The sequence below is a fragment of the Hibiscus syriacus genome, unplaced genomic scaffold, assembly GCF_006381635.1.
Source record: "Hibiscus syriacus cultivar Baekdansim isolate YM2019G1 unplaced genomic scaffold, ASM638163v2 tig00110044_pilon, whole genome shotgun sequence".
NCBI lineage: Eukaryota > Viridiplantae > Streptophyta > Magnoliopsida > Malvales > Malvaceae > Hibiscus > Hibiscus syriacus.
In genome coordinates this window covers 568,838-593,482 of record NW_024062574.1, presented here as the reverse complement: position 1 = coordinate 593,482, position 24,645 = coordinate 568,838, and the positions used below count along the sequence as shown (strand labels likewise).

At 35.4% G+C, this 24,645-nt stretch overlaps 5 protein-coding genes across 5 annotated transcripts; all 5 read right to left on the bottom strand.

The window, feature by feature from the left end:
- Positions 1-1,039: 1,039 nt before the first annotated feature.
- LOC120213734 (dynamin-related protein 5A-like) lies at positions 1,040-21,979 on the bottom strand. The gene is made up of 18 exons (XM_039211791.1): positions 21,968-21,979; positions 18,991-18,998; positions 4,809-5,035; positions 4,642-4,705; positions 4,446-4,553; positions 4,245-4,346; positions 4,104-4,154; positions 3,801-3,862; positions 3,439-3,529; positions 3,129-3,193; positions 2,827-3,021; positions 2,566-2,685; positions 2,375-2,445; positions 2,060-2,285; positions 1,889-1,939; positions 1,548-1,776; positions 1,314-1,453; positions 1,040-1,226 (listed from the first exon to the last, which is right to left on the bottom strand). Exons 3-18 carry the CDS (start codon positions 4,935-4,937, stop codon positions 1,098-1,100), a joined length of 1,833 nt encoding a protein of 610 aa, XP_039067722.1. The 5' UTR covers positions 4,938-5,035; positions 18,991-18,998; positions 21,968-21,979; the 3' UTR covers positions 1,040-1,097.
- LOC120213737 lies at positions 10,500-13,747 on the bottom strand. Its single transcript, XM_039211795.1, has 7 exons — positions 13,556-13,747; positions 13,101-13,167; positions 12,943-13,004; positions 12,766-12,855; positions 12,525-12,664; positions 11,056-11,110; positions 10,500-10,928 (listed from the first exon to the last, which is right to left on the bottom strand). Exons 2-7 carry the CDS (start codon positions 13,165-13,167, stop codon positions 10,710-10,712), a joined length of 633 nt encoding a protein of 210 aa, XP_039067726.1. The 5' UTR covers positions 13,556-13,747; the 3' UTR covers positions 10,500-10,709.
- On the bottom strand, positions 15,093-15,541 carry LOC120213738. The gene has a single exon (XM_039211796.1). It carries the CDS (start codon positions 15,524-15,526, stop codon positions 15,170-15,172), a length of 357 nt encoding a protein of 118 aa, XP_039067727.1. The 5' UTR covers positions 15,527-15,541; the 3' UTR covers positions 15,093-15,169.
- LOC120213736 (light-sensor Protein kinase-like) lies at positions 16,646-18,984 on the bottom strand. The gene is made up of 2 exons (XM_039211794.1): positions 17,234-18,984; positions 16,646-17,136 (listed from the first exon to the last, which is right to left on the bottom strand). The coding sequence occupies exon 1, from the start codon at positions 18,467-18,469 to the stop codon at positions 17,543-17,545; it is 927 nt and encodes a 308-aa protein (XP_039067725.1). The 5' UTR covers positions 18,470-18,984; the 3' UTR covers positions 16,646-17,136; positions 17,234-17,542.
- Positions 21,969-23,715, bottom strand: LOC120213735 (ethylene-responsive transcription factor CRF2-like). The gene has a single exon (XM_039211793.1). The coding sequence runs from the start codon at positions 23,108-23,110 to the stop codon at positions 22,112-22,114; it is 999 nt and encodes a 332-aa protein (XP_039067724.1). The 5' UTR covers positions 23,111-23,715; the 3' UTR covers positions 21,969-22,111.
- Positions 23,716-24,645: the final 930 nt, after the last annotated feature.

Below are 24,645 nucleotides of genomic sequence, written 5' to 3'. Positions count from 1 at the left end.
TCTACAATATACCTTCGTGCCATTATATATATATATATGCACTAAGATGCTCTCATCAGTGTTCCAAAATTCTATTTTTTTACTAAGCATATCATTATTATAGGAAGACTTGTTAGAATTTTCAATTAAAAACTATCATGAATACGAAAATATATATAATATATATACATAATACTTTAGATATAATTATATTATTTATGTATAAAACCCCATTGCAAGAGGTTAGAGACAATTTACTATCTAAAGGATAAAGTATAGTTGCAAGAGGTTGATCTGTGAGATATTTCCAAGTAAGAAACCCTTACCGGAGATTTTAGTGAAGACCGATGTTGGATTATATTCTTTTCATCAAAAGCATGACCTTTAATCAACTAACTGATATGAGGTTAGTTGAACAAAGTGTTAACAGTTTACCTTATCTGTTGCATTAGCATAAATTATTTGCTATTTGCAGCTTTCAACCGTTGTTCGTATTCTGGGTAATTCTCACGAAGGAACACCTTTTTGGTAATACTCTTACAAAATAATTTTCTTTGGTACGTTAGGCATAAATTGTGGTGTAAAAAATGAAGATTTTTTAGAGATTTATTTTTTTTATAATAGTTTAAGGCAATTAACATGTGTTCAGAATATTTCTTAACTATTTATAACGCACACACTCTACAGATACTCAAACTTAAAATCTATAGAGAGAACAATACTCCCTTAATTATTGAGACAGTCGAGATTTGATATGTTAATGTAATGGTTGAAAGAGATTAATTTATAACATAAATGCTAATTTAGTCCCAATAATATGATTACTTTTAGTTTGACTTGTACACAATTAAATGGTTTTTGTTTTATTTTAAATTATTAAGTCAAACTTCTCGATTGAAAGATAAAAGCTAATCGAACCGATAACGTAAGAGATCTAAATCAATCTTTACTAACAAATGACTAAAATTATTATACAAATATGAAAGAAACGTAGAATGCGCAACAGATGATGTTTGCATTCTCAAATATGGTAAAATCATATTGCCTTGACTAAAGTTCAACAAAAATGCAATTCTTAGAGCCATCACTCCCCCATCAATCCATCTAATTTTCACCTCTTACTTGGACCATGCCACCATATCGATTTCCGCCTGTGCACTCCTGTATAATTCCAGCCTCTTTGCAAGAGCACTTCGTCGTTCCATGACTGCCGGATCCTCGTTCAATAAGTTCGATAACCGTTTTTGCTGCAAAATTTATCCCCGAGTTCGAGCACTGATCATCGTCTGTTTCATCGAAAAATGTAAAAGATGGTAAGGAAGAAACGTTCTCACCTCCAGTTTACCCAATTCTGTGTAGTAAAAGTCGAGCAGGCTTCTTTTCGCTTCACGGACTTGACAGTAAACAATGGACTTCGGAATGGAGTGGCGCAAAGTAGCGCAGACCATATTTACGTAAGACAAAACCGTTGTTCCTGCTCATACATTGTCGGAGTAATCCATGATCAGAAATAAAATACGTTGAGCTTTAACATGGTTCGATTAAATTGACAGTGTAAATGAACCTACCAATTCTCCTCAGGTAGGAGTCATTGTACCGGTCAAAAATTGACTGGGTAGCACTGCCACCCTTATCCGCATCTTGAGGAAGCTTTCGGAAGAATTCAACTGTAAGGTAACAACACTCCATATCAACCAGTTGAAGCGCTGCTTTCCTGCTCTGATCCCTCATTCTTTCAAGAGATTCGATCGCAGCATTTCCGACCTCTGCTCTGAGTGCAGGATATTGCTTTAATTCCTGAAAACCAAACCCAGGTGACACTTATAATCACAAGCACCTTGAAGAAATAGAAAACAGCAGGACAAAATTCTTAGATACATGAACAAGATAGGCAAATATGTGAAAATACCGGAGTTTCACTGATAGCCTTGTGAACGAGATCCTTCAGAATGGAATGAATCTGAAAAATGTGGCAAATGAAATCAATCCAATTTTCAAAAAAGTTTTCCAGAGAAAGAATCACAACTGAATCGATGCTAAAGTAAAAAGAAATGGGAAATCCAATAATCTTGTTTCATACCGTGTCAACAGCAGCCTCAGCTGGACCTCTGATAGTAACTAAGGTGGATTCAATCAAACGACGATATCCTTGTTCGGGAGCTATTAAATGTGGTTGATATCCATCAGCCTCAGTAATGAGTTTCCTAATATTCTCCATCGATAGCTGCCGATCAAATTGCAACCTTTTCAAAGAAGCAGGAAGTTGGTTGTCGAAAACATTGTAAACCTTATCACCACCGGTACGACTGTGAACAAAATTGAAAGTCAAAATAGAATATCTACAAAAATTGAATGGAGTTAAGAGACAGGTAAAAACAAGACATGTTCTACATACACGCCATCCAAATGTTCTCTGAAATTTTGATCGAAAAGACGGCAAATCTCCATGATTGTATACAACTTCCCCTGAATGAGCATTTCGATCATCCGGAATTCTCAAATAAGTTATAACTAATAATCAACTGCAAGTACAATATCCAAAGAATTCCCAAAATCACAAAACACACACAGCAGGAGCAGACTTACACCCACATCAGCTGCAACAGGCTTTCCAAGGCGGCTTAATTCAGTTTCAAGTTCGGTAATTGTTTTATTAATAAGGGACTGAATGCCAGGGATTCTAGACTTGATCACAGTTTCCAAATGCTGAGACATTAATCAATATCACAAGGTTAAGAAAACTGGAGAAAAGTTGGCACTAAATCCAGTACCATCTTGTTCTTTACAAGAGAAAATTGAGGATAAAAAGTTTAAACAAAAAATAACATAAAATGTACAATATCATACCTTTGAGAGCACCTTAGCAAGATGCTCAGAACCCATTCTGTTAGCAAGGTGCCTATATTCGGGAGTACTAGCAAAATACTCACGCTCTCTACGACGAGCAGCAATCATGTCAACATTCTTGTTAATATCTGCTTGTGAGCGATTCACAACACCAACCCAAGGGAATTTCAGCCGATAAGATTTGCCTTCCAATATCTTGTAAATGGGAACATGACTTAGAACATGATACTGCCTTAAGCATCCAATACTAAAGACTTTAAAAGGTTTTAGCATGTCAAAAAATCATGCATAAAACAACTTACATCGACTGCATCAGTGCCCTTATCCATCAGATCAATCTTTGTCAAGACACCAAGTGTCCTCTCCCCTGAGAAGTTTATAACAATGATTAGTATTATAAAATTCAAGATATACAACCAAAATGCTTTGGGCCCGTAAGTCCAAAAGTTTATATATCATAGGAATCCTTTTATGATATTATCACAAATCTAAAAACACCCATAGCTTAAGAGCTCACATGATATTACTTAAAAGAAGAAGAAAAGATGATAATCTTAAGGCGCATGGCAAGGAAAAATATTTATTGAATAAAATAGTATTGCAAAAGAATACCTGTAGGGTCCACCTCTCGTGAGATTTTAATTGCATCAGATGTAGCAAGATCTTGATTAGCGGGTGAAATTGCTAATATTATACAGTTGGGCTGCATAAAAAGTTAAAACAGAAGAAAACCGCACCAATGTTCAGCTTCCATTCTTGCATAAACCACGAAAAATGTAATCTGCAAAGTTATTGCTAAACAGGGGAAGTGACAATTACAGCAAAAACAATCCACACCCATTTTCCCTAGGATTTTCGAAGACATCACATATACAACACCCAGTATCCTAAATATTGTTGGCTGTATCATCACTGTAAATCTTTTTGAAGCAAATTTTTCTAGGAGTACACAATAAAGATCAACGGCATTTTACCTTCTCAATATAAGAGCGAACCATATTCTCGATATCTTGCACAATGCTTTCTGGCTGACCCTCTACATTTAGCAAGATAATCCATCAATTTCACAAATCACATTGCAGCAAAAACAGCTAAAAAGATATGGTTTAAAAGTTATAAAATGTTCCAACAAAATACTACAGCTATTATATTTGAATATTTAAAATGGGAAAGGAAATTGCACTTTGAAGATTACACTCCTTGCTTGGTTCAGATTGGTAACAGTAAAATAAGACTTCAAAATTTATTTAAATTTACTAGCCTTTTTATTAACTCACCAACTGCTACTTTCGTAAGACCAGGAAGATCAATAAGAGTCAAATTGACAACTGCAACAAATTAAAAAGGGAAAAAAGGTTATAAATAATAATTAAAGCAAAAGAAAGACAAAAAGGTAAGCATTTACAAACGGATTATACCATTGGGGGAATATATGCTAAGATGAATTGGAACACTTGAGATTTGCTTGGATCGTCCAGTTTCTCTGTCCGTCTCGTCTTGAATCTCCTTCCTAACAGCAGCTATAAACAAAGATAATGACTAAGTTCAAAATCCACGTCTAGCCGATGCTTAAAGCTGGTAAAAGCAAAAGCCGAAAGGGTAAAAAGTAATAAATTTACCGAAATCGGTGAATCTTTTTCTCGGAAGGTGAAGAAACTCGGCGTATTCTCTGCTTCCTTCATCACTCTTGTGAAGCTGTAACACCAGAGGTCTCCGAGTAACAATTCCTGCATTAATTTTTAACAATAAATAAATAAATCTTTCTTATGTTCATCCGCGATGAAGGATAGATTTAATGCGATAATCCATTTTTACCGGATCCACGAGGTAAAAAATCCTTGCCGACTATGCTTTCGAGCACCGAAGACTTCCCTGAACTCTGTTAATATTCAAAATCTCAGATCAGCTGAAAGTTAAAAGGAAAAATGGGAAAGGGGAAAAGTTGACTAAATTGAAAACGGAAGCAAAAGTCGAGTGTTGACCTGACCGCCGACGACGGAAATCGCCGGAAGTGAGTCCCAAAGAGTAGGTAATGCGCTTGCTTCTCCATGGTCACCGAGAGCCGTACAAGCCCTTTGAATCTTGTTCACAAGGGAAATCAAATTATCCATTTCTTTTTTAAAGCAACAGATCTGAGTCGGATTCGAATCAGGCTGGTCCGAGCTGATTAATTAAGCAATGGTAGAACCTCAGATCTGAGTCGGTTTTTCAAATTAATAATAATAAAAACGAAAGGTAGAAAGAAATTAAAGAGAGAGAGAGAGAGAGAAAGGGTGAAGAATGGGGAATTCAAATTACGAATCATTAAGTTCCCGAACGTTGGTTTTTCCATTTTTCATATTTGTCCATGGTGGGGTCTTCTTTAAGTGCAAAAATAAATTTTTGAACATATAACAATCCTGGTTAGAATATATATAAAGGTAAAGTATACTAATGGTCACTGAACATTCCTGAAGCTTGTATTTAGGTCCTCTAATTTTTAAAGCTTACAATGCAGTCCCTCAAAATTTAATCCATTTACAATATGGTCCCTGCCGTTAAACCACCGTTAGAAGAAGATGGTGTGGCAGTTAGATACCGTTTGCAGGTATGAAAATTAGGGTAAATTTGTAGAATAACATAAAACTATTGGAGAAATGACAGAATGAGGAACAAATCACTGATCTACGCAAGCCAAGAAAGTTAATCCATCTTTTGTTTTGGACCAGCAACCTCAATTTTTTATCGTACATCTCGAAGGTCCAAAGGCTGTAAATAGATGATAAATGACAAGTGGAAACGGGTGAATACATTGCCCATATTAAATCTAATTTAACATAAGGGAAAAAAGTTGCACCTTCACAAGATATGGAACCATCTCCTCTATAGTGCACGCCCTTCACAATGGGGCATTCGCATACTCTTTCCCTGAATGTGTCCTGAACAAATTCAACATCCCTTTTCATTAGCAGGATTTGTGGAGGTAAACTCTCGCATATTTGATTGCAACATCGAACCGTGTAAACTTTCTATACTTTACCCTGCATGTTGTTATGTTGGCTCGTTTATCCTGCTAACATCCACCATTTCTTTCAAGGCACTCATTAGTTTGAACAACTGTTAAAATAACATGAAGTCAATATTAAATAAGAGTGTAAACCGAATTTAGAATGTAAGCAGATCGAATATACCTGCACTTAAACAAACCGAAGGTTTCATAGTCTTGTAACATCCTCAATATTGGGTTAGTGACCAAATTGTAAAATTTCAGGAATTGGTGATTAAAGTGGGATAATTGAATAGTTCAATGATTTATTGGAAATATGATGAAGGTTATTTAGTAATTATTGAATGAAGTCAAGGGTAAAATAGTCATTTGACATGGAAGATTTTTATTTCCCTTTATTAGATAAGGAAGCCCACGTGGAAGAGAAAAGAAGGCAAAATAAACTTCCAGAGTTTTCTTCTTCTTCTTCAGCCGTGAGTCACCATGGTAAAGGTGAGTTTTGTGGTTAGTTGATTATTTGTTGAAATAAAAGTTGGTTTATGATTATTAGATGATAACTAAGCTTAAGGAAAGCTTAAGTTATCTTAAAATCAAAGTATGATAGAGTTAGGAGGGATTAAAGATTTGAGGTTCTTGGGTGAAATCTTGAAATAGAGTTTATAACTAGAGTTGGAAGTTAAATTTGACTTGTCAATGGTCTAATTAAGAAGTTAGAAGCCATAGAATTAGAATTAAAACATATTGCAAAGTTGGTTTAATTCTTGAGTTACATATGAGGAATAGAATTTTGAAGTTAAAGATGGTTTATATGGATATAAATTGGTTTAAGCATGTGTATATGAATTAAGAACATGAAAGGGGATGAAAGATGAAGTATTTGAGTTGATTTGAGTGGATTTGTGGGCTTAAAAATGAATTATGGGCTATGTGCACCGATGCATCAAGGGTAAATTTCCAGAAATTGTTCAGTGTGTATCGATGCACCCCTTAAAAATGGAAACATCGAATGCAATTAATGCATCGATGCATAAGGAGTGCATGCATCGATGCACATGTTAAGGGATGCATCGATGCACATGTTAAGGGATGCATCGATACACTGTAGAATGCATCGATGCACTTCAAGGGGAAATTGAAATAGACATTTCTTTTGGTCTAAGAAATGATAGATTAGAGTATATCAATTAAATACTGATATGTATCAATGTATGATTATGTAGATATCGAACATGAATAAGTTCCAGAACGATTAACAAGTTAAGATTCGATCGAAATTGAGGAAATCATAAAAGTGGATTGGAACTTAGTAAGGCCAAGGTGAGTACATATTATTAGATTGTGCATATTATTATATGGAAATTAGACTTGTGATAAGTCTGTTTCCAATATTTTATGTTTGCATGAATAGAAGCATGATTAAGTTTGTATTATGTGTATATGCTTTGTTCATATTATATGTTATGAGATGTGAATTTATATGATATAGGTTATATGGGAACAAAATATGTAACTATATGTGAACCTTATGAGCTGTATGAATATGTGAAATAAGTTATAAGGGCACGAATCATGTATAATAGTAAATGTTGTATGTGATAACCATAGAAAGAAAATAAGTTAAGTGATCATGAACATGTAAATATATGTTTAGATGAAGATATAATAGCAAAACATAAATTACATGAGTCAAGTTTATGGAAACTATTATAATTTACTTATAGTATTAAATGAAAAGTGAGATAAACTAACTAGCATTGATTTATAGGACAACGTGAAAATAGAATATCAATTAGGAGATTTGTACATAAATAATGATAATCATATGAGAGATAAGTTGTATGAGAAAGATTTATGTGCTTAGATGAGCTATGATATAGAAATTACATGGTAAAGATCTATGAAGTCATAGGAAAAGGTTATAAGAGTAATGTAAACTTGAATTAAGAGAATATAAGAATTTTGTATATAAATGAATTTATATAAGTGATATATGTTAGTATGCTACAATATATGTTATAGGATCTATGTAAGCATAAGAGAACAAAATATGAGCTAGGGGTTATGAATATAAATGATGATATGCTTATGTACAATAAATTAGGAATTATGATCTAGGTGTTTATAGGTCTATAAAAAGATATAAGAACAATATATATAAGCTACGAAATAGGAACTGTGGGATTTTAGTGTTATATAACATTATCTATGTTATTAAGTACAAATGTGATATCCATATATGACAATGATTTGTGAAATTGTATGAAAATGGGATATGATCTACGGGATAATAAATTATATGAATTATATGGAAGTGATTTGTGTGTACATGTCTGATATGTCTTACATGATATGTAAGATTTCACAAGAAATGACATGAGTTATGTGATTACATGATTATAAGAGATCAGACATGTGATAAGAGATAAGTGTTATGAATGTGTGAATATGAAATGACATAGATAATAATGCCCATGTTATGTGTCATTAGAGCTAGGGGTATAGTTGGCATGCTAAGAGTCGAGGGTCTACGCGGTCCTTCAGGACATATATGTATTCCTTGGAACATGTGTGATGTCTTTTGAGACACATACTTGATCCTTTGTATATGTATATGATTCTTAAGGAATTTTCTACGTGGTCCTTAGGGACATTTTATATGGCACTTCGGTGCAATTCTACGCGGCACTTCGGTGCAATTCTACGTGGCACTTACGTGCATTTATACGAACTATAGTGACAACATTTGTGCACAACCTCTATAGACTCACATATCTATAGTTCTCACATATGTACATGGGCTAATAAAGAAATAACAACAAACATATTACATGTGACTTTTATGCTTTTATGCTATGAATTGTATTATATGATTTATATGATTAAATGTGGATTTTATGATTAAATGAGTAAAATATTGGTTAAAATGCTAGGTATAAGAGAATATGTATGAAGTGAGATAAATAATAATGATATTGATAATGAAATGAGGCTAATGATGGAAATGATGAGTATATGTGTGTATATATGTTCTTACATGTAATGATATATTGCATATGTGTTATAGGGATTTGTTACATGATTAAGGGTATGAGTGATAGCAGTGATAGTTCATGCATGATTACAAGTTATAGTTTACATTATATATTTAATTGCCTCACTAAGTCATAGACTTAGCGTGTGATTGTTTCACACGTAGGTTACAGAAGTGAGAAGAAAAGTGAAGAAGAGCAAAACAGGTCAGCATCTCCCTTACAAAGATTTCAGATCAGAAAATAGATGATTAAATGTGTTTGGTTAATTTGAATATAGTTGGCATGTACTAATTGATTGAGTTGAATATGTTCTGATCGATTTTGGTTATTTTGGTCAATTTATGTAAATAAACCTCGATATTGAACATTATTGATGACCAATGTTGGCAAAATGCTAACGTCACTACGAGAACCTTGGCCAACCTAAGTGCCATAGATTGTAGCAAAATAAGAAAGTTGACATTTGCATCTAGTTAAGATCATTAATCTTAAGATATTAAATTTGTTCTTAATATGGGCGAAGAAAAAGGTGTACCCGAAGTTGTTGCTCCTGTTTCAAGACTTCGTTTTCGACGTCAGTTCGGGATCACCCATGCACTTTTTGATTTTCTCAATAGGCAAATCTGGTTAAGCATACGAACCCAATCAAGAGAGAACACCGAAAGATACACAAAAATCCAGAAGAAAAGAACACTTACCAAGAGAACTCATGACACCCTCAGCACATTCTTTGCTATTTCTCTTCGCCTTCATCGAACACCTGATATGGAAATCTGTCACATAATCCCACCAAATCCAGGGCCTTTTGCTCTCATTGGCAACTCTGTGCACACAAAGTTGTCTCAAGTTCTCAAACACCACATCCTTTCCTTGATAACCCTCTCTGAAATTATGTTCCGGATCGTGAGCACAATATCTTCCATGGTTTATACACTGGGACTTGCACTGACTGCTAAAGATAAAGGGTTTAGGACAATACCAAGTTAGGTAATGTGGTGTGAACAAAGTGTAACCTCCCTTTTCAAGTATTTGGGCATGGCCTTTAAAATTCTTTATGAAATTCATCTGCTCGTCGCAACGATCTCCGCATTCATCTGCTAAAGATAAATGGTTTAGGACAATACCGTTTGCAAACGGTATCTAACTTCCACGTCATCTTCTTCAAACGGTGGTTTAACGACGGGGACCATATTGCAAACGGATTAAATGTTGGGAGATTGTATTGTAAGTTTTAAAAGTTGAAGGACCTAAATGCAAACTTCAGAAATGTTCAGTGACCATTACTATACTTTACCCTATATATAATTACTATTCTGAAATGAAATATTTAACACTTTCCAATAACATTTACTATTATAGTATGCAATGATCTGATTTTTGAAATATATCGCTAAACAGCTCGCATAATTATTGTTAATTGAGTTCAAGTTAAAATTCTGTATCCGCACTGATTCTTGCCCGTTTAGCTCCATTAATTCTTTATATCTCTTCGATGCCGTATTTCGCTCAGATTAAATCAAAGATTATTTCAGATGAACTTAAAATATTGCATGATAGATATTGGTCTAGTTTTACGAGTAACAATTTAAAGAAGATGAATTTTACAACCAGCCCTCTCCCGATATTGAAGCTCTACAAATGACAATGGAATCACATTCGACTACAAACACCATTAATGCATTACTAAGAGGAATAGTTTCAAAGAACAAATACGAGCAATTGAAGAAAAGCAACATACACACACCTAGTTTTCAGTTGAACCTTCTGCATTTATCACATTTCCCAACATTAAAAAGCCGCTAGTGAAAAACCAAGACAAAAACATCATCGAAGAAATCCTAACATACGTAAAGATATCCAACACATCACTTGACAAATCGGCCTCTTCCCCACGGCCTTCTTTGCCTCCCACCACCGTCGGCTGGTACATTGCTGTTCTGTTGTGAAGAAAATACCTTCATTCTCTCTTCCTTCATGCTGGCAAACATGGAATCCAATGTTTTAGGCTTTTGCTTTGTTTCCGTGTTCCCTTGTCGCTCTCGTTGCTGCTGGTTATGTTGCTGTTGCTGCAGCGGCCGCCGTGGCTACAAAGTAGATGGTTGCTCACTTAGCATCAATGCATGTGTTACAAGAAATTCATTTAAATGTCAATCCACATTTACTCCCATGACCAAGAACAACCATATTACACCCAGATTGAGAGAAAAATACCTTCACTGCAAAGCCTCCATTTCCAACCCTTCTTTGGAAAGGTGGCGCTCCTATCCTGCACCAGAGGAGAAAAAAACCATGAATGGGTAACAAAAACAATACATAACGAGTTAATTCCAGTGACAAACTAGCTTTCACCCAACATGCCAGCAACCAGCACCAAAATGTTGAGACAGAAGAATCTTACCAAGCATAGGAAGACTATTTATTTCCAGTTAACAGAAACATAAAACAAACAATCTCTAATACAGCTCCTTCAATTTTCTGCAAAATTTGAAAACATTATCATGCATCTAAACCCCCACTCTGGAAATGCATTGCTACCAACGAGAAGCTTCAAATGGAGTATCAGAAGTCAGAACTAGGGAACGCCACATAGGTAGATTCACCACTCCCAACAAACAACGGCACCAATTAGAGCAAACTCCTAAACCTCGGCTTTAGAAGAAAATCGACGCCACTCGAGAAAAGGTAGAGTGTAACAAGTGTCAAATTTACATCAGCTTAAACTTTCAATATTCCCCAACCCAATATTGTTCCAACTTCATTATCTCTAGCTCATATTTCATATATGGCACCGTCAGCAACAAACTATTCACTTCACCAAATATTCATAGCCAATATTTAGCAGGCAAGAGAAACCCTACAAAAGATTAAGCATCAAGAGTAGACTTTAAAAGGGGGCTTTGAGATAGCCAAAAGCTTCCCAACTAGTTAAAACTAGTGATTTTAAACAGAAGGATGTGCAGGCTCCCACCCACTGACTAGAGCCATCAAGGAATCTGAAGCCGCAAAAACTATTTGGATAAGGAGAACAAAATTAATGGTAGAACCAGCAAATGGAACTACAAAAATCCGCCTGTATGAGAACAAACTACCCAATTAACATTTCTAGACATGTTCAGAGTTTGTCAAATTATGTAACCAGCCACCTATATGAATAATGTTAATCTTTTGAGTGTTGCACAATAGAAATCATCACAACCTGGCACCATTTTTTCTCTCTCCAAATCCACCTCCTTCAAACATTATAATCACATTAAACACTTGCTATTGGATGCTTCAATGTCCCACCAAAAAGAGGAACCCAAATCCAAAGTAGGCACCAATTAACTTGTGAACCTTGCACAATATAGATATGAAGCTACTAGCATGCTACTTTGGGTAGTTTGAATATTAAAAATAGCCAAACACTTCAAGATAATCCCACATTCGGCCCTTTCCACAATAAATGTAATCAAACATCATGAGTTCCACACAACAAGCAACTTGAAATAAGTTAACCAGGACCACATTCCAGAGGTCATCAATATTGTGGAAGATCCAAAATTTACCTGCAATGACTCAACGGTAGGAATCAACCATCAGATGGCAGAGATTATATTTTGATTTTAAACACAACTATTCCAGCAATACGAAATCATAGCTTGTCCATAAAGAAACAATTGAATTATTTGACATGTACATACCTTGGTTTGTTCAAATTAGCCACCCTGCTACTATCAAAAGCTCTATTCCGAATTGGAGCAACTGCAGCCCTTCGGGCAGCCTCAGCTGCAAAAGGAAACCCGTTCCCCTGGAAATTAGACCTTCTTTGAGCTAGAGCCCCCTGATTTACATATGTGGGCACACATGAGAATATTATCCGATGTCAGAATGTGCAACCAGAAGAGATGCAAATCTATCAACAAACTCGAAAAAAAAAATCACCTGTCTAAGAGATGCCCGCGAGTCCATGTACTGCCGTACTTTGAAAGCCTTATCTTTAGCAGCATTACTCCCAGGCCTCTGACTTTTATTCTGATCATAAGACGAGCACGGATTGGAATGTCATTCTAAGAACAAGGGACAATAAAAATGTGATTTCTGGATGAAGAACATTCTTACCGGTATTCTTTGTGGCTTCTTGCCCTTGTTTGAAGTATTTTTTGACATTTTTATGATATCATCTAGTCCATAAAAAAGGCAAACTAATCAGAAACATGTTTAAACCCCCCCTTTCAAGAGAACAACTCTAAGTAAGGCACAAACAGTCAAAAGCTCACCCAGAGTCATGTCCATTTTCTTTTCTGTGAGGGCGATCGTTTCACTTGTAAGTGGTTTAGCCGCCATCTGACGAGGTAAACAAGCATTAATCCAACCCAAATAGAAAGTGATAATTAGAAGTAGATCAAAAGGAAATATTTCACATTAAAAACAGACGACTCAATATCAACAGAAAAGAGAAACAAAAAGATGTAGCATCCTAATTTTACACGTATATCGGAAAAAGTTCAATTTTAAAAACCCTAAAATTTCACGAAGTAATCAAACGCAATGAAGAAATCCCTAATTCACGATGTAAACATATAACATAAAAAAAACCTACAGATCACATCAAAATCAAAAAAAAAAGAGAAAAATGAAAAGAAATCAACAAAACAAACAGTACAGAAGCCGATTTGCAGACGAAATACGATAGATTCAACATAAAGGCCAGGAATTGGAGAGAGAAACTTACCGATTTAGATTAAGATAGAAGTAAACGACGATCTTCGATGAGAAAATCAAAACGAATTCAAGGCTTGGTTGAAGCTGGAGATAGGTTTAGGGTTTTCGAAGTGACTTCGAAATAAAGGAGGGCAAAATTTCCTATGCTTAGGATGCTTAGCGATTACGCAGAAAAGAAAACGAGTAAGCAGAACGGATAACCAATTGGTTTTATATAGGGTCGGTGAGATTGGCGGATTTCAAGCTCAACAATTTATCGTTTAATATAATTAGATTTCAAGTCCGAGATTGATTAGGGACCAAGTAATTAAAATCCCGAGTACAGCTCAGCATTAGGAAAAAATTCAATCCCCTAACGTGGTGTCTGTTTATTTGTTTCTAAATATATTTTAAAATTTTAATAAATAAATAATACACTTAATAGATAAGTTTATAACCCACGCATGTAGCTTATCATTAAAGTGATGTATTGAAATGTATCATTAATTAAATTATTTTTATTAAATAAATACAAAAAGGATAAATTATATGTTTAGTATCTACACTATCATTTATTCCATTTTAGTACATAATTGTTTTTAAATCATTAACAATAATGTGATACCACATGCTACGTCAAATTTTTATTTTTTTTATTTCTACATCATTTTCTATTTCTCTGTCAGTACTTTTTAATTAATTTTATCCAACTAATTAAAAAGTAACACGTGTCACTAATTATGAGGATAAAATAAAAGAAAATATTTAGAAATGATAATATTTTATAATCACTTTAGCTTTATAAGAACTTTCAATAGAAATAATATTATTTTTCTTAAGAACTTTCTATAGTTGAATTTACATACGGGAATGGACTTAGGCGGAGGAGGTCACTCCTTAAAAATATAAAATTATCATATATTTTAGATTTTTTCTATGTATTTTCTATTAAAATTGTGTTCTCAAATTTTATAAGTTTAAGTTTAACTTCAACATAAAATCTTATGTTCGTCCCTATTTACATAGTATGCAATATTAATAAAACAAAATAAATTCTCAAACAATATGGTGTTGTTAAAAAGGAAGCTTTTTAAAATTTTAATTTTGATCTTCTAATTATTTTATTTTAATCTTAAAATTATCAAAAATAATTTATATTTCAAATTTTATATTTTAGTCATCGACAAGATATGCCGAAGTTTGTAATATCATTGATAGGGATGACAAATTCGATCTCCCTATAACAACGATCCCATCCGGCCATCTCTCTGATTAATTTTAAATCATCTATTTTTTAAATTTTCTTTGATTTCTTAATTTCGCCTACGTACTACATAAAGCATATCGATTACATTAACGAACGACAAACGTCTCAGCCGACGGCTCCCTCACAAATGAAAAAAAATGACCCGACACTGACTTGGGGACCAACGGAGAACGGGAGGAATATTTTTTTTTTAAATCTATATATTTTTTAAAAGAAAAAAATACAATTATTAATGAAATTTTTTGAATAATAATACTCTTCCTTAGATTCTTACATAAAAAAAATGAAAAAACCCATGAAAATAATCACAATAAATCAAATGGACAACCTCTAATAAAAACGAACAGGCTTCCATTAAAGAAAGAAAGAAGGAATGAATCAGGGAGAATAGTAGCCAAAACTGTTCCCACCAAGGTATTTCAGCTGCAAAGAAACCTGTCTCTCCATCCGAAGTTGTCTATGAAAATTAGCAATGAACATCTCCGCCCTCTTATCCACATCATCCTCCGATTGATAACTCGTCGTCCGAGCCAACCTATTCGAGCAACGACACGAATCATCCCAATCGCTGTCATCGTCGGCGTCAACGCACGCGCTTAACCCCGGCCTATCCGTAAAGCTCAGCTTCCGGGAAACACCGCCGATCATCGAAGCGACTCGCCATCGGTTCGTATCGAAACTCAGCAACAGCTTTATCTTCTTCACGACCCTCCTTAAGCGGCCAAGCAACTCCATGGTGTAAATGTATATGATGAAATTCAATGAAATAATTGTTGGTGCAGGATATGTGTATATATAGGGTTCTCTTACCAGAGTGTTTAAACGAAAAGTAAGGTGTTGGGAAGTCTGCAAGAGAAGAAAACAAAAATGCGTATAAAAATGGAGAACCGTGTCAAGGTGGCTGCGCCAAGCAAGATCAAGGTTAAAAGCATACATGTTTGGTCAAAATTTTGATTCAGTCTAATATAACAATCCAGTTTAAGTATATATATATATATATGTGTGGATAAAATATAAATTTCATCACTACACTTCAATATTACTCTTGCTTTGGTAATTGAACTTTATTTCTTTTTAATTTGATCATTCGATTTTGATATTACTCTTATTTTGATCATACCATCGTTAATTACAAATGGTGTGGTGATATGAAAGTTTACATCAAAATGACGCTGTTTTGGATCCTTACAAAAAATTTACACCAAAATATATTGTTTTGATTACATATAAAATCAAGGATAAAGTACACAAATGGTCCTCGAATTATAGAGCATTTCTTTGTTAAATCTTTCGAGTATTAAAAGTTATAAAAAAGTCATCAATTATAGGATGTTACTTTTTTGAGTCCCCCAATTACAAAAAGTTACAAAACAGTCACTCAACTATTCATATGTTCCAAACTCATCATTTTTCGTTAAAAAATTGACGATATTTGATGTCAAAATAGGTACCTAAACTATTCAACATTTTTTTTTATCTAAGTTCTAAAACATGTTGACTGTGACATTAATTAAAAATATTTTAGGTACTTAGATAAAAAAAATTAAGTACTTTAGATACCTATTTTGACCAAAAAGATAATTTTAGGCACTTATTTTGATAAAAAAATTACTTTATACTTAAATGAAAAAGATGGTATCCTTTAGGTACTTATTTGTTATATAAGCCTAAATTTTAATGGAAAGTGTGAGAATGGGTGTAATTATACGAGTAATAAGATAATGTAATTTTATCATTAATATTATTTTAAAATATAATCTTATATAATTATAATTAATATTACAAAACATGACTCGTATAACAGCTCCAACTGGTTCCTCTATTTTGTGAGCGTAAATTTGAATCTGGAGAAAAAGAGGTTGATAGAACAAGAGAAGATTTGGATATTGATGACAATTACAAAGGTTTTACATCCTAGAGGGCTATACAAGAAGCAGATATGCGCGGCAAAAGAGACATATACATAGCACACACTATTCCTACAATTTGTATCACGGTTATTCACCAGACAACCTTGTTCATCACGGCGACTAATCGATTCTAATCCGATGTTTTACCTGCCGTTGCCACTGCTGGTAGTTGCCGGCCTCTGCTGAAGGAACGTATAACGAATGGCTAACGATTTTCTTTGATTATCGTGCGGATTCGTGAAGCAATCCTGTTAATTATGGTGATTAAATGGTGCTAATCTGAGGTATGACCACCTGCGGCCCCCGCTGCTGTCGTTCGTTGCCGTGTTCTGGTGGAGGAACCGGTAACGAATGTCGATCGGTTTTCTCGGATTAACCCAGTACTGTGACAACAGTTGAAGGTCGATGGTCTAGTAGATTGTCCATTTGTTGCCACTGCAGTCATTGAACAACTTGTTCAATTCAGTATCCTCTACAACTTATATGTAACAAAATCATGATCAGAAATGAAAGTGTTAACTACATCTCTAACCTGGACTTTTCTTGGTCTTCGCGTTACTGTTTTTCTTCGTGACTACAACTTTATTTTCTGGAATCTTGGTGGAAATTCGTCTCTTGGGCGGTGTACAAAATCGGATCGATTTCCTTTACAGGACCTCGCTGTAGACTGACCGAACATCCCAGTAAACCGACTTGGTATCCGAACCACGGGATTTTGCAAAAGAACCAACAGACGTTCTATCACTTGTGCCTGCCAATGGTTCCTCTAATATAGAAACATTGTCATCTCTGCAACTCGAGGTCCGTTCGCTCGTTAACTCGCCGTTTTTATCCCCTGTGATCATAATAGTTCGGTCTTCTCGGCAAGCCGGTACGCAAACATTTGAAATGGGATTTGTGCAACTGAAAGTGGATCGAGAGTCCCATTTGCAGTGGATTTTTTCGCAAACCATGACTCTGTCTCACAATAATCTGCAATAGGACATTGCATTTCGGGATGATCATGATCAGGGTTCATCACTATGAACTTCTTGATGTAGCGCAAAATCCGACAAACAGATGAGAAACTCGGACGCTGATTCGGATCCGTACGCCAACACCATTTCGTTAAGTTGATAAGATATTTCGGTGCTGTGCAGGGAAAAAGAGGCCTCTCCCCTGCAATGATACTTCTACTCATCTTCTCTCCATGTCCTTCGAAAGGCGGTTTCCTGGACAAGAGCTCAAAGAAAAGCATCGCAAAACTGTACACATCTGCCTTCTCGGAGTACTTCGAAATCGAGGAGCCGATAAATAGTTTCTCTTGCTCTAACAGAACTTCTGGAGCATACCATATGCTGGGGTTGGGTTCATACCTCCTCGGCGACGAGTTCGGGGACGAAAGAGGCTTGATATCGGATAAACCGTAGCTCGAGATCTTCAAATGGAAACAACCATCGGTGCTGTTCCTATCTCTTAGATAAATGTTAGTAGGGTTAAGCTCTCCATGATAAATCTTCTTTGAATGCAGATATTCCATTCCTCTTGCAATCTGCAACATAAGATCAACCACAACATGAAGAGGGAACACGATCCGCCTTCTCGAACCGTAATTCTCCTTCAAATAACAACCGAGATCCTTGTTCACCGACTCAAGAACAAGCATAACTTCTTTCTTATCTTCATCGTGAAATCCACAAAGGTGTTTCAGTATATTCGGATGAGTAAGTGAAAGCAACGTAGAGATTTCGAAACTTGACGGCTCAACATCCCAAAAGAAGTTCCTCATCAAAAAGCTCTCTCCCAACCATTGGATTTCCTTATATTGTCCCCTTAATCTTCGCCTTACTTGGTAGTTCTCTCCATACAAGATTGAACTAGGGAAGAGTTTACCATTATAAGCCTCCGATCCGCTAATTTTCCGAATCAACGATCCAGTGTACCATCGATCTTCCCTCCACGCGCTCTCGAACCGGCTACAGATCTCTCGAGGGATCAAGTACTGCCTTCCGAACTGAAACTGAAAGAGCTTCGGATCAAGTATTTCCTAGCAAGCATGACTCTCCTCCTTTGTATCTCATCCCGGTTGATCCCGGCGATCTCTCCGGCCATCTCGATGGCCTCGATGACCGCCGGAAAATGAGAGAGCAAATTGTGGATGTGATGGTCAACGGAGTCCTTGTTTTGATGGAGATTGAGTGCCTTAACCCACCAATCTCTTTTGTCCATACATTGTCTCACATACGATTCTCCTTCTTTAAAGATCTTTTGAAGCTCTCGCAAAGGGTTCTCGAGGGAACTCCATTGGGTGTTCTTCCCTTCGAGTTTCAAGTTCAATCGGATCTCTTCGGCGACTACATCGAAAGCCAGACAGAAGATGTCTAATAACAGACAACACTGTCGTCGATTGATCTGAAACTCGTCTTGTAAGACAATGAGAGCTCTTAAACTTCCCAAAACCTCACCGATTTGTCTGAATTCATCCATTGATGTGCTGTCCGAGTTCTGGAAATTAAAACACCAGAATCAAACAGCTCCAAATCTCTTCTGATCTGCAAAAAATCATTTTATAAACAATTTAATAATGAAAATGGAAACCAGAAAGGGATGACAAAATGAAATGAAAGCTGACCGTTTCAAACCATCCATCCGTCGAACAACACCTGAAACCAATAACCCAGATTCTGTTGCCTAATTTGATTTCCTTGGAATTTCAGAAAACGAAAATTTTAGGGAAAAACAGAAACCATCAAAGCAAAGCAACCTCCCAAATATATATATATAGTATATTTTGTAACTATGACCTAGTTAAAATAAAAAAAAAGTAATATAATATCTATATTTTGATAAAAACAATTAATATAGGAGTATATATATTTTTTAAAAAAATAATCAATGTAATACTAGAAATATTATTTTGAATTTTATTATAATGCTTTAAGTTAACAATGTTTATAAATAATAGACCAACTGAAACATTATTATTTTTTGTTTGACGCTTCTTTGTTTCGCATATGATTCTCTTTTTCTCCAAAGGTTCCCTTGAGTATATTGTTGGGATTCAGAGTGTTCTACAATGCTTTTATGAGATGTCTGGTCTTCAACTAAATGCGGCCAAATGCGAGCTCTTTTCTTCTGGGGTGTCGGAGGGTGAGTTGGAGGCTATTAGGAATTGCTCTGGTTTCAAGGCTGGCGTTTTGCCTATTCATTATTTGGGTGTGCCGCTCGTATCTAGGAAGCAGTGTTTTGAAAATCGGACGTACCAGCCGGTTTAACCGGTTCAATCGGGAACCGTTGTCTTATCCGGTTCATTCTATCCCGGTTAAATCGGTTCTAGTGACAGTAAAGAAACGTTCGAATCGGCTTTGAACCGCTTGAACCGGACCGGATCGTGAACCGGTTAAACCTAATTTTTTTTGATTTTTTATTAAATGTTTTTAGTATTTTTATTTAATTTTTAAATAATTATGACGTCGTCCGGTTCTTACGATAGGTCTGACCGGTTCGACTAATGAACTGGGAGCTCAGCCGGTTCGCTGATCGATCCGATTCTGAAAAACATGCTAGGAAGTTGTCAGAGCACGACTGTCAGGCTTTGATTGATAGTATAAGGCGTAGGACTGGTCAAGCAGGAATCTGAGCTTTGCTGGTAGGCTTCAATTGATACACTGTCACATAACTAATAATTGTCGACATGGTTACAAAAAATATTTAATCAAACCAACAACAATAATAAATTAATAGCAACACCAATTGGATTAAACTTAATTGATGAAAGTGTGTTATTTTGCTATCAGATGAATATATAGTTAGATTGTATGATATATATTTATAATTTTATTTCATATACAATCTTTAATTGAATTGAAAATTAAAATAATATTATTTTAAATAATAGTAGCTAATATAATTATAATTTTTTTATATAAATTTTAAATAAAACAATTAAAAGTCATTTTTAAAATTAAATGTTCAAAACAAAACACAACAGTAATATGAATCTATAAATTAATTCTTCATATACATATTCGATCGAATAATTATTATAAATATAATTCTAAATAAAAAAATTATAAATTAACTGAGCAAGGTGACGAACTGTTGGGAGTGAGGCCCAGTTTGGGCCCAAGACTGAGGAGGAGCCGCCGCACACGTCGAGCGTCAGCCATCTTTTTCATTCCCATGTTTGCAAATGAAAAACGAACTTATCGTTTCAATGACATAATAATCAAAGTTAGTGCGGACGACGTAATTATTTTTCTCTATGAAATATACACATTAATCATTATGCTTTTTCTCGCATTTTAATACTCGACGTTTTATTTTTAGGTTAAAAAGATTAATATTTAAAGTGTTGTTCATGCGTTAACTAATGATTTCAATCTATAAATGATATTTTTTACCCCCAAAATAAAATATTTGACTAAAATATTTTGAAAAATAACGATCAAAATGATTATTTTAATAAACATTAAAAAAGTTAATTTTGATATTATTTCTTTTAAAAACATAATAGTTTTGCGTAGTTTTTTGTCCTCAACTAATCAAAGCTAAGTTGAAGTCCCAATCAAATTGGGTGGATTTGAGTGGTTGAAACCCTAAATCCCCAATTATTTGAAAATTCAACGTTGGGGGGCTTAAAGGTGGCCATGGATACAAATATCTCACTTCATAAACTCTAAAAAGGATTGACAACTGCTGCTCAGGTTCTGTCCACACTTGGTTCTGCTCAAAAAACAATTCTGTAATTAAAACAATAATTTAAACAATTTATATGTAATGTTAGTTATTGTCAATAATTCATTATGGCCCAAAGCTGTCAGAAGCAATCGGATTTTTAAATAAAATTTAGTATTTTTTCCAGAAAAATTTACAGCATCGCAGTGTTTTTCATCTGCCTCTTTTAAAGTTTTACTTTTAAAAAATATTTAAAATTTATACGAATGACAATTATAAAAATTAAATTATGCCATTTGATAATTATATTTTTAAAGGTTATTAAAAATTAATAGTTAAAATTAGTTATAATATTTACTTGTTTTACAAATTTTAATTTCAAGATTTTATTTAATTCAACGTTAATTTAAAGCTTCAATTGATAAATTTTTTTAATTCAACAATTCAATCAGATTAAATAAATATTTAAAAGTTGACGGCTCTATTATTTTAATATATTTTTTTACAATTATCGAACAGGCACTTGCGTAGTAGAAGAATACGTGCCGTAACAAAATATGAGGAACATCAAACGACATAGCATACAACACGTAGCCAAACACGTCGTCACGGAGAAATTTTAATAGTCTTACTTTTACTAAATATACTAATATTAACATTTTTAAACAATTAAATAATATCATAAAAAAAAACAGCCGATACTTTCAGTTACCGCCGATCCAAAAATAGCCATAGAATCGGCGGAGAAACACTCTCAAACTGCCACCACGGGATCCGACCCGAACAAATCCCCAATATCTTGGAATTGATCATCGACACGTTTCAACCTCGACAAACCCCCGAATCCGATCTCGAAATCACCATCCGAATTAAAAAACCCGTACCCGAAATTATCTTTCGGCAAAGAGTCGTGTAAGCTCGTATTATCATCGAACAAACCCGGCACTGAGCTGAATATATCATTAGAAGACGATTGGTCGGAGAAATTAGAGAATTTTTCTCCCGATATGAAGCAAGCCTCTTCAACGACATCACGGTGTTCGCTCCCGGATTTTCGAGGCAATTTGACGCTTTGCAAATCGCTGCCGTCTGCGAAGGAAAACGACGGGAAACGGAGGACGGAAGTCGGAGAGTAGAGGTTTGCGTTGTGTGAGTCTTCGCCTGAGTTGTAGTCTGAGCTGGATAACGGTTTTTGGCTGTTTTCGACTTGGATCGTTTTTCCTTTGGGAATCGAGAAGTTCGTGAGCGCGTCGGGTCCATGTAATTCAATAGACGCGTTGTCATATACCCTCGCTGCTTCCTCGGCTGTATCATAGGTACCTAACCATCGCCGTACACGTCTCTGTGGATCCCTGATCTCAGCCGCCCATTTCCCCCAAGGCCGTTGCCTTACACCTCTGTACTTCTTACCGGCCGGTAACGGTTTAACTTTCACCGCCGGCTTCTTTCGTGAACTCTTCGACAACGACGATTTACTCCTCGAAACGGTGTCGCTTTTGACGGAACATGATGACTTGATAGTTATCTCGTTGACGTATTTCTTCACTCTGTTTCGAGAACAACATCGGCTTGCTTGTTCTTCTTCGTCGCCGGAGGAATCAGTGGCGTCGGCATCTGTAACTGAAATCCGAACAACCTGATGCTTCATTTCCGGCTGGTTTTCGAGTCCGATATCTGAAAGGAGCGTCGTTTGATATCGGTGTTCAGTGTATTTGATCGAAGGAAGGACGAAACAATCCATTTTCTTCTTCATTTGGGATTCTCTGGGATTTTTTTCAGATTCTTTCACCTCTTCACATTGAGATCGGAGAGTGAACAGTGAAGTACGAAGGGAGTGGAATTAAAAAGAAAAGAAGCAAAGAAAATATTCCTTTTGAGACCAGACACGAGGAGAATAAAGGGTTGAAAAGAGAAAGAACACGTTAAAGATAAGCATGGAAACGAAATTTTAAAAAATCCGCCATTAATCCCCCCTTCAAAGGTTTACTCAAAAAGTTCATCAAACCGCAAGAAATTTCAAGGAAAGTGAACCCAATCAGAAAGTGGTGCGGAGAAAAGCACCAGAAAATTGTTGAAAGAGAGTAAACCCCAGACAAAAGAAAAGGAGATAATGCAAAAGATAGCCGCAATAACACTTTCTTTACTCACTCAAACAGAGCACGGCTTTGCTATTTCTGGGTAGCTTTCGAATCTAAAGTCTGATAAGAGACTAAGAATCCAACTTTCTGATGATGCTTTATTTCTGATGATGCTTTATTCCCAGAAAATCAAAAGAAAACAATTAAAAAAGAACCCGAAAATGATGAGAGAATAAAGAAGACTTCTTTTGTGAAAGGAGAATGAAATCATAAGAGTTTTTTTTTTTTTTTTTGAAGTGTAAATGGAAAGTTTTAGCTATTTTATAGGATCCCAAAACCCGTAATTGGTTCACCCGGTTCAACTAAATCCACAAATATCGTTTTTTAATGATTTTCACTGGATTTGGGTATATCGGCGAGATTGACGTTCCGGTTACCGGAGATATTTAACGAGGCGCCGCGTAAGATGGGTATTTGGGATACCGACACGTGGATGTGGTCCCGAGAAAACAGGCCAAGAGGGAAGGTGATTGAACCGGAGAATGCTGACTAGGGCAAAATATTTCATCTTGAAATCTGGGATTTACGTCACGTGACAGTGGACACTGAGGTTAGTCCTCTGCCTTCAATTAAAAATTCGCTTTGCGATAGTTGAAAATCGCGTTGCGATTTTGTTTCTTAAGAATTTTCTCTAAAAATATATTATCCGTGCGGACGTGTCGAAGACACGTATTACCACGACCACGACCACGACCCGAGACGAGACGAGACGAGACGAGACGGGACGGCGACGGCGGCGCGCGAGAGTCTCCCTTGTTCTCTATCACTCAACAAGGAAGTGGGAAAGCCAAGCCTTAAATACCATTCCCAATAGTGTTTCCAATACAATGTGGGATTGAGCATTACCAACACTTGTTTCCAATACAATGTGATTATTCAGGAAACAATTAACAATCATGCACCTTAAAACAACTGAATCAGCAACCAATTACATTAGTATTATACGATTAAATATGTCATAATTAAAAGTCAATCTACAATCAATCGCGATTATTGCAATTTTAAGCAAAACATTCAAAAATAATATCACTATTTAAGGCTCAATCCCACATAGTATTGGGAACAAGTGTTGGTAATGCTCAAATCCCACATAGTATTGGAAACACTACTGGGAATGGTATTTAAGGCTTGGCTTTCCCACTTCCTTGTT

Bases quoted from the DNA above. Each gene is read 5' to 3' on its own strand.
- LOC120213734 (XM_039211791.1), bottom strand. From the start codon at position 4,937: ATGGATAATTTGATTTCCCTTGTGAACAAGATTCAAAGGGCTTGTACG. The intron at 3,194-3,438 runs GTATTCTTTTGC...TAAACTTCTCAG, and splicing joins ACGAGAGGTGGACCCTACAG to GGGAGAGGACACTTGGTGTC. The intron at 2,286-2,374 runs GTATGTAGAACA...TTTTGTTCACAG, and splicing joins AGAGAACATTTGGATGGCGT to TCGTACCGGTGGTGATAAGG.
- LOC120213737 (XM_039211795.1), bottom strand. From the start codon at position 13,167: ATGGCGGCTAAACCACTTACAAGTGAAACGATCGCCCTCACAGAAAAG. The intron at 13,005-13,100 runs GTGAGCTTTTGA...TTTATGGACTAG, and splicing joins GAAAATGGACATGACTCTGG to ATGATATCATAAAAATGTCA. The intron at 10,929-11,055 runs GTATTTTTCTCT...TCTACTTTGTAG, and splicing joins ATGGAGGCTTTGCAGTGAAG to CCACGGCGGCCGCTGCAGCA.
- LOC120213738 (XM_039211796.1), bottom strand. From the start codon at position 15,526: ATGGAGTTGCTTGGCCGCTTAAGGAGGGTCGTGAAGAAGATAAAGCTG.
- LOC120213736 (XM_039211794.1), bottom strand. From the start codon at position 18,469: ATGAGGAACTTCTTTTGGGATGTTGAGCCGTCAAGTTTCGAAATCTCT.
- LOC120213735 (XM_039211793.1), bottom strand. From the start codon at position 23,110: ATGAAGAAGAAAATGGATTGTTTCGTCCTTCCTTCGATCAAATACACT.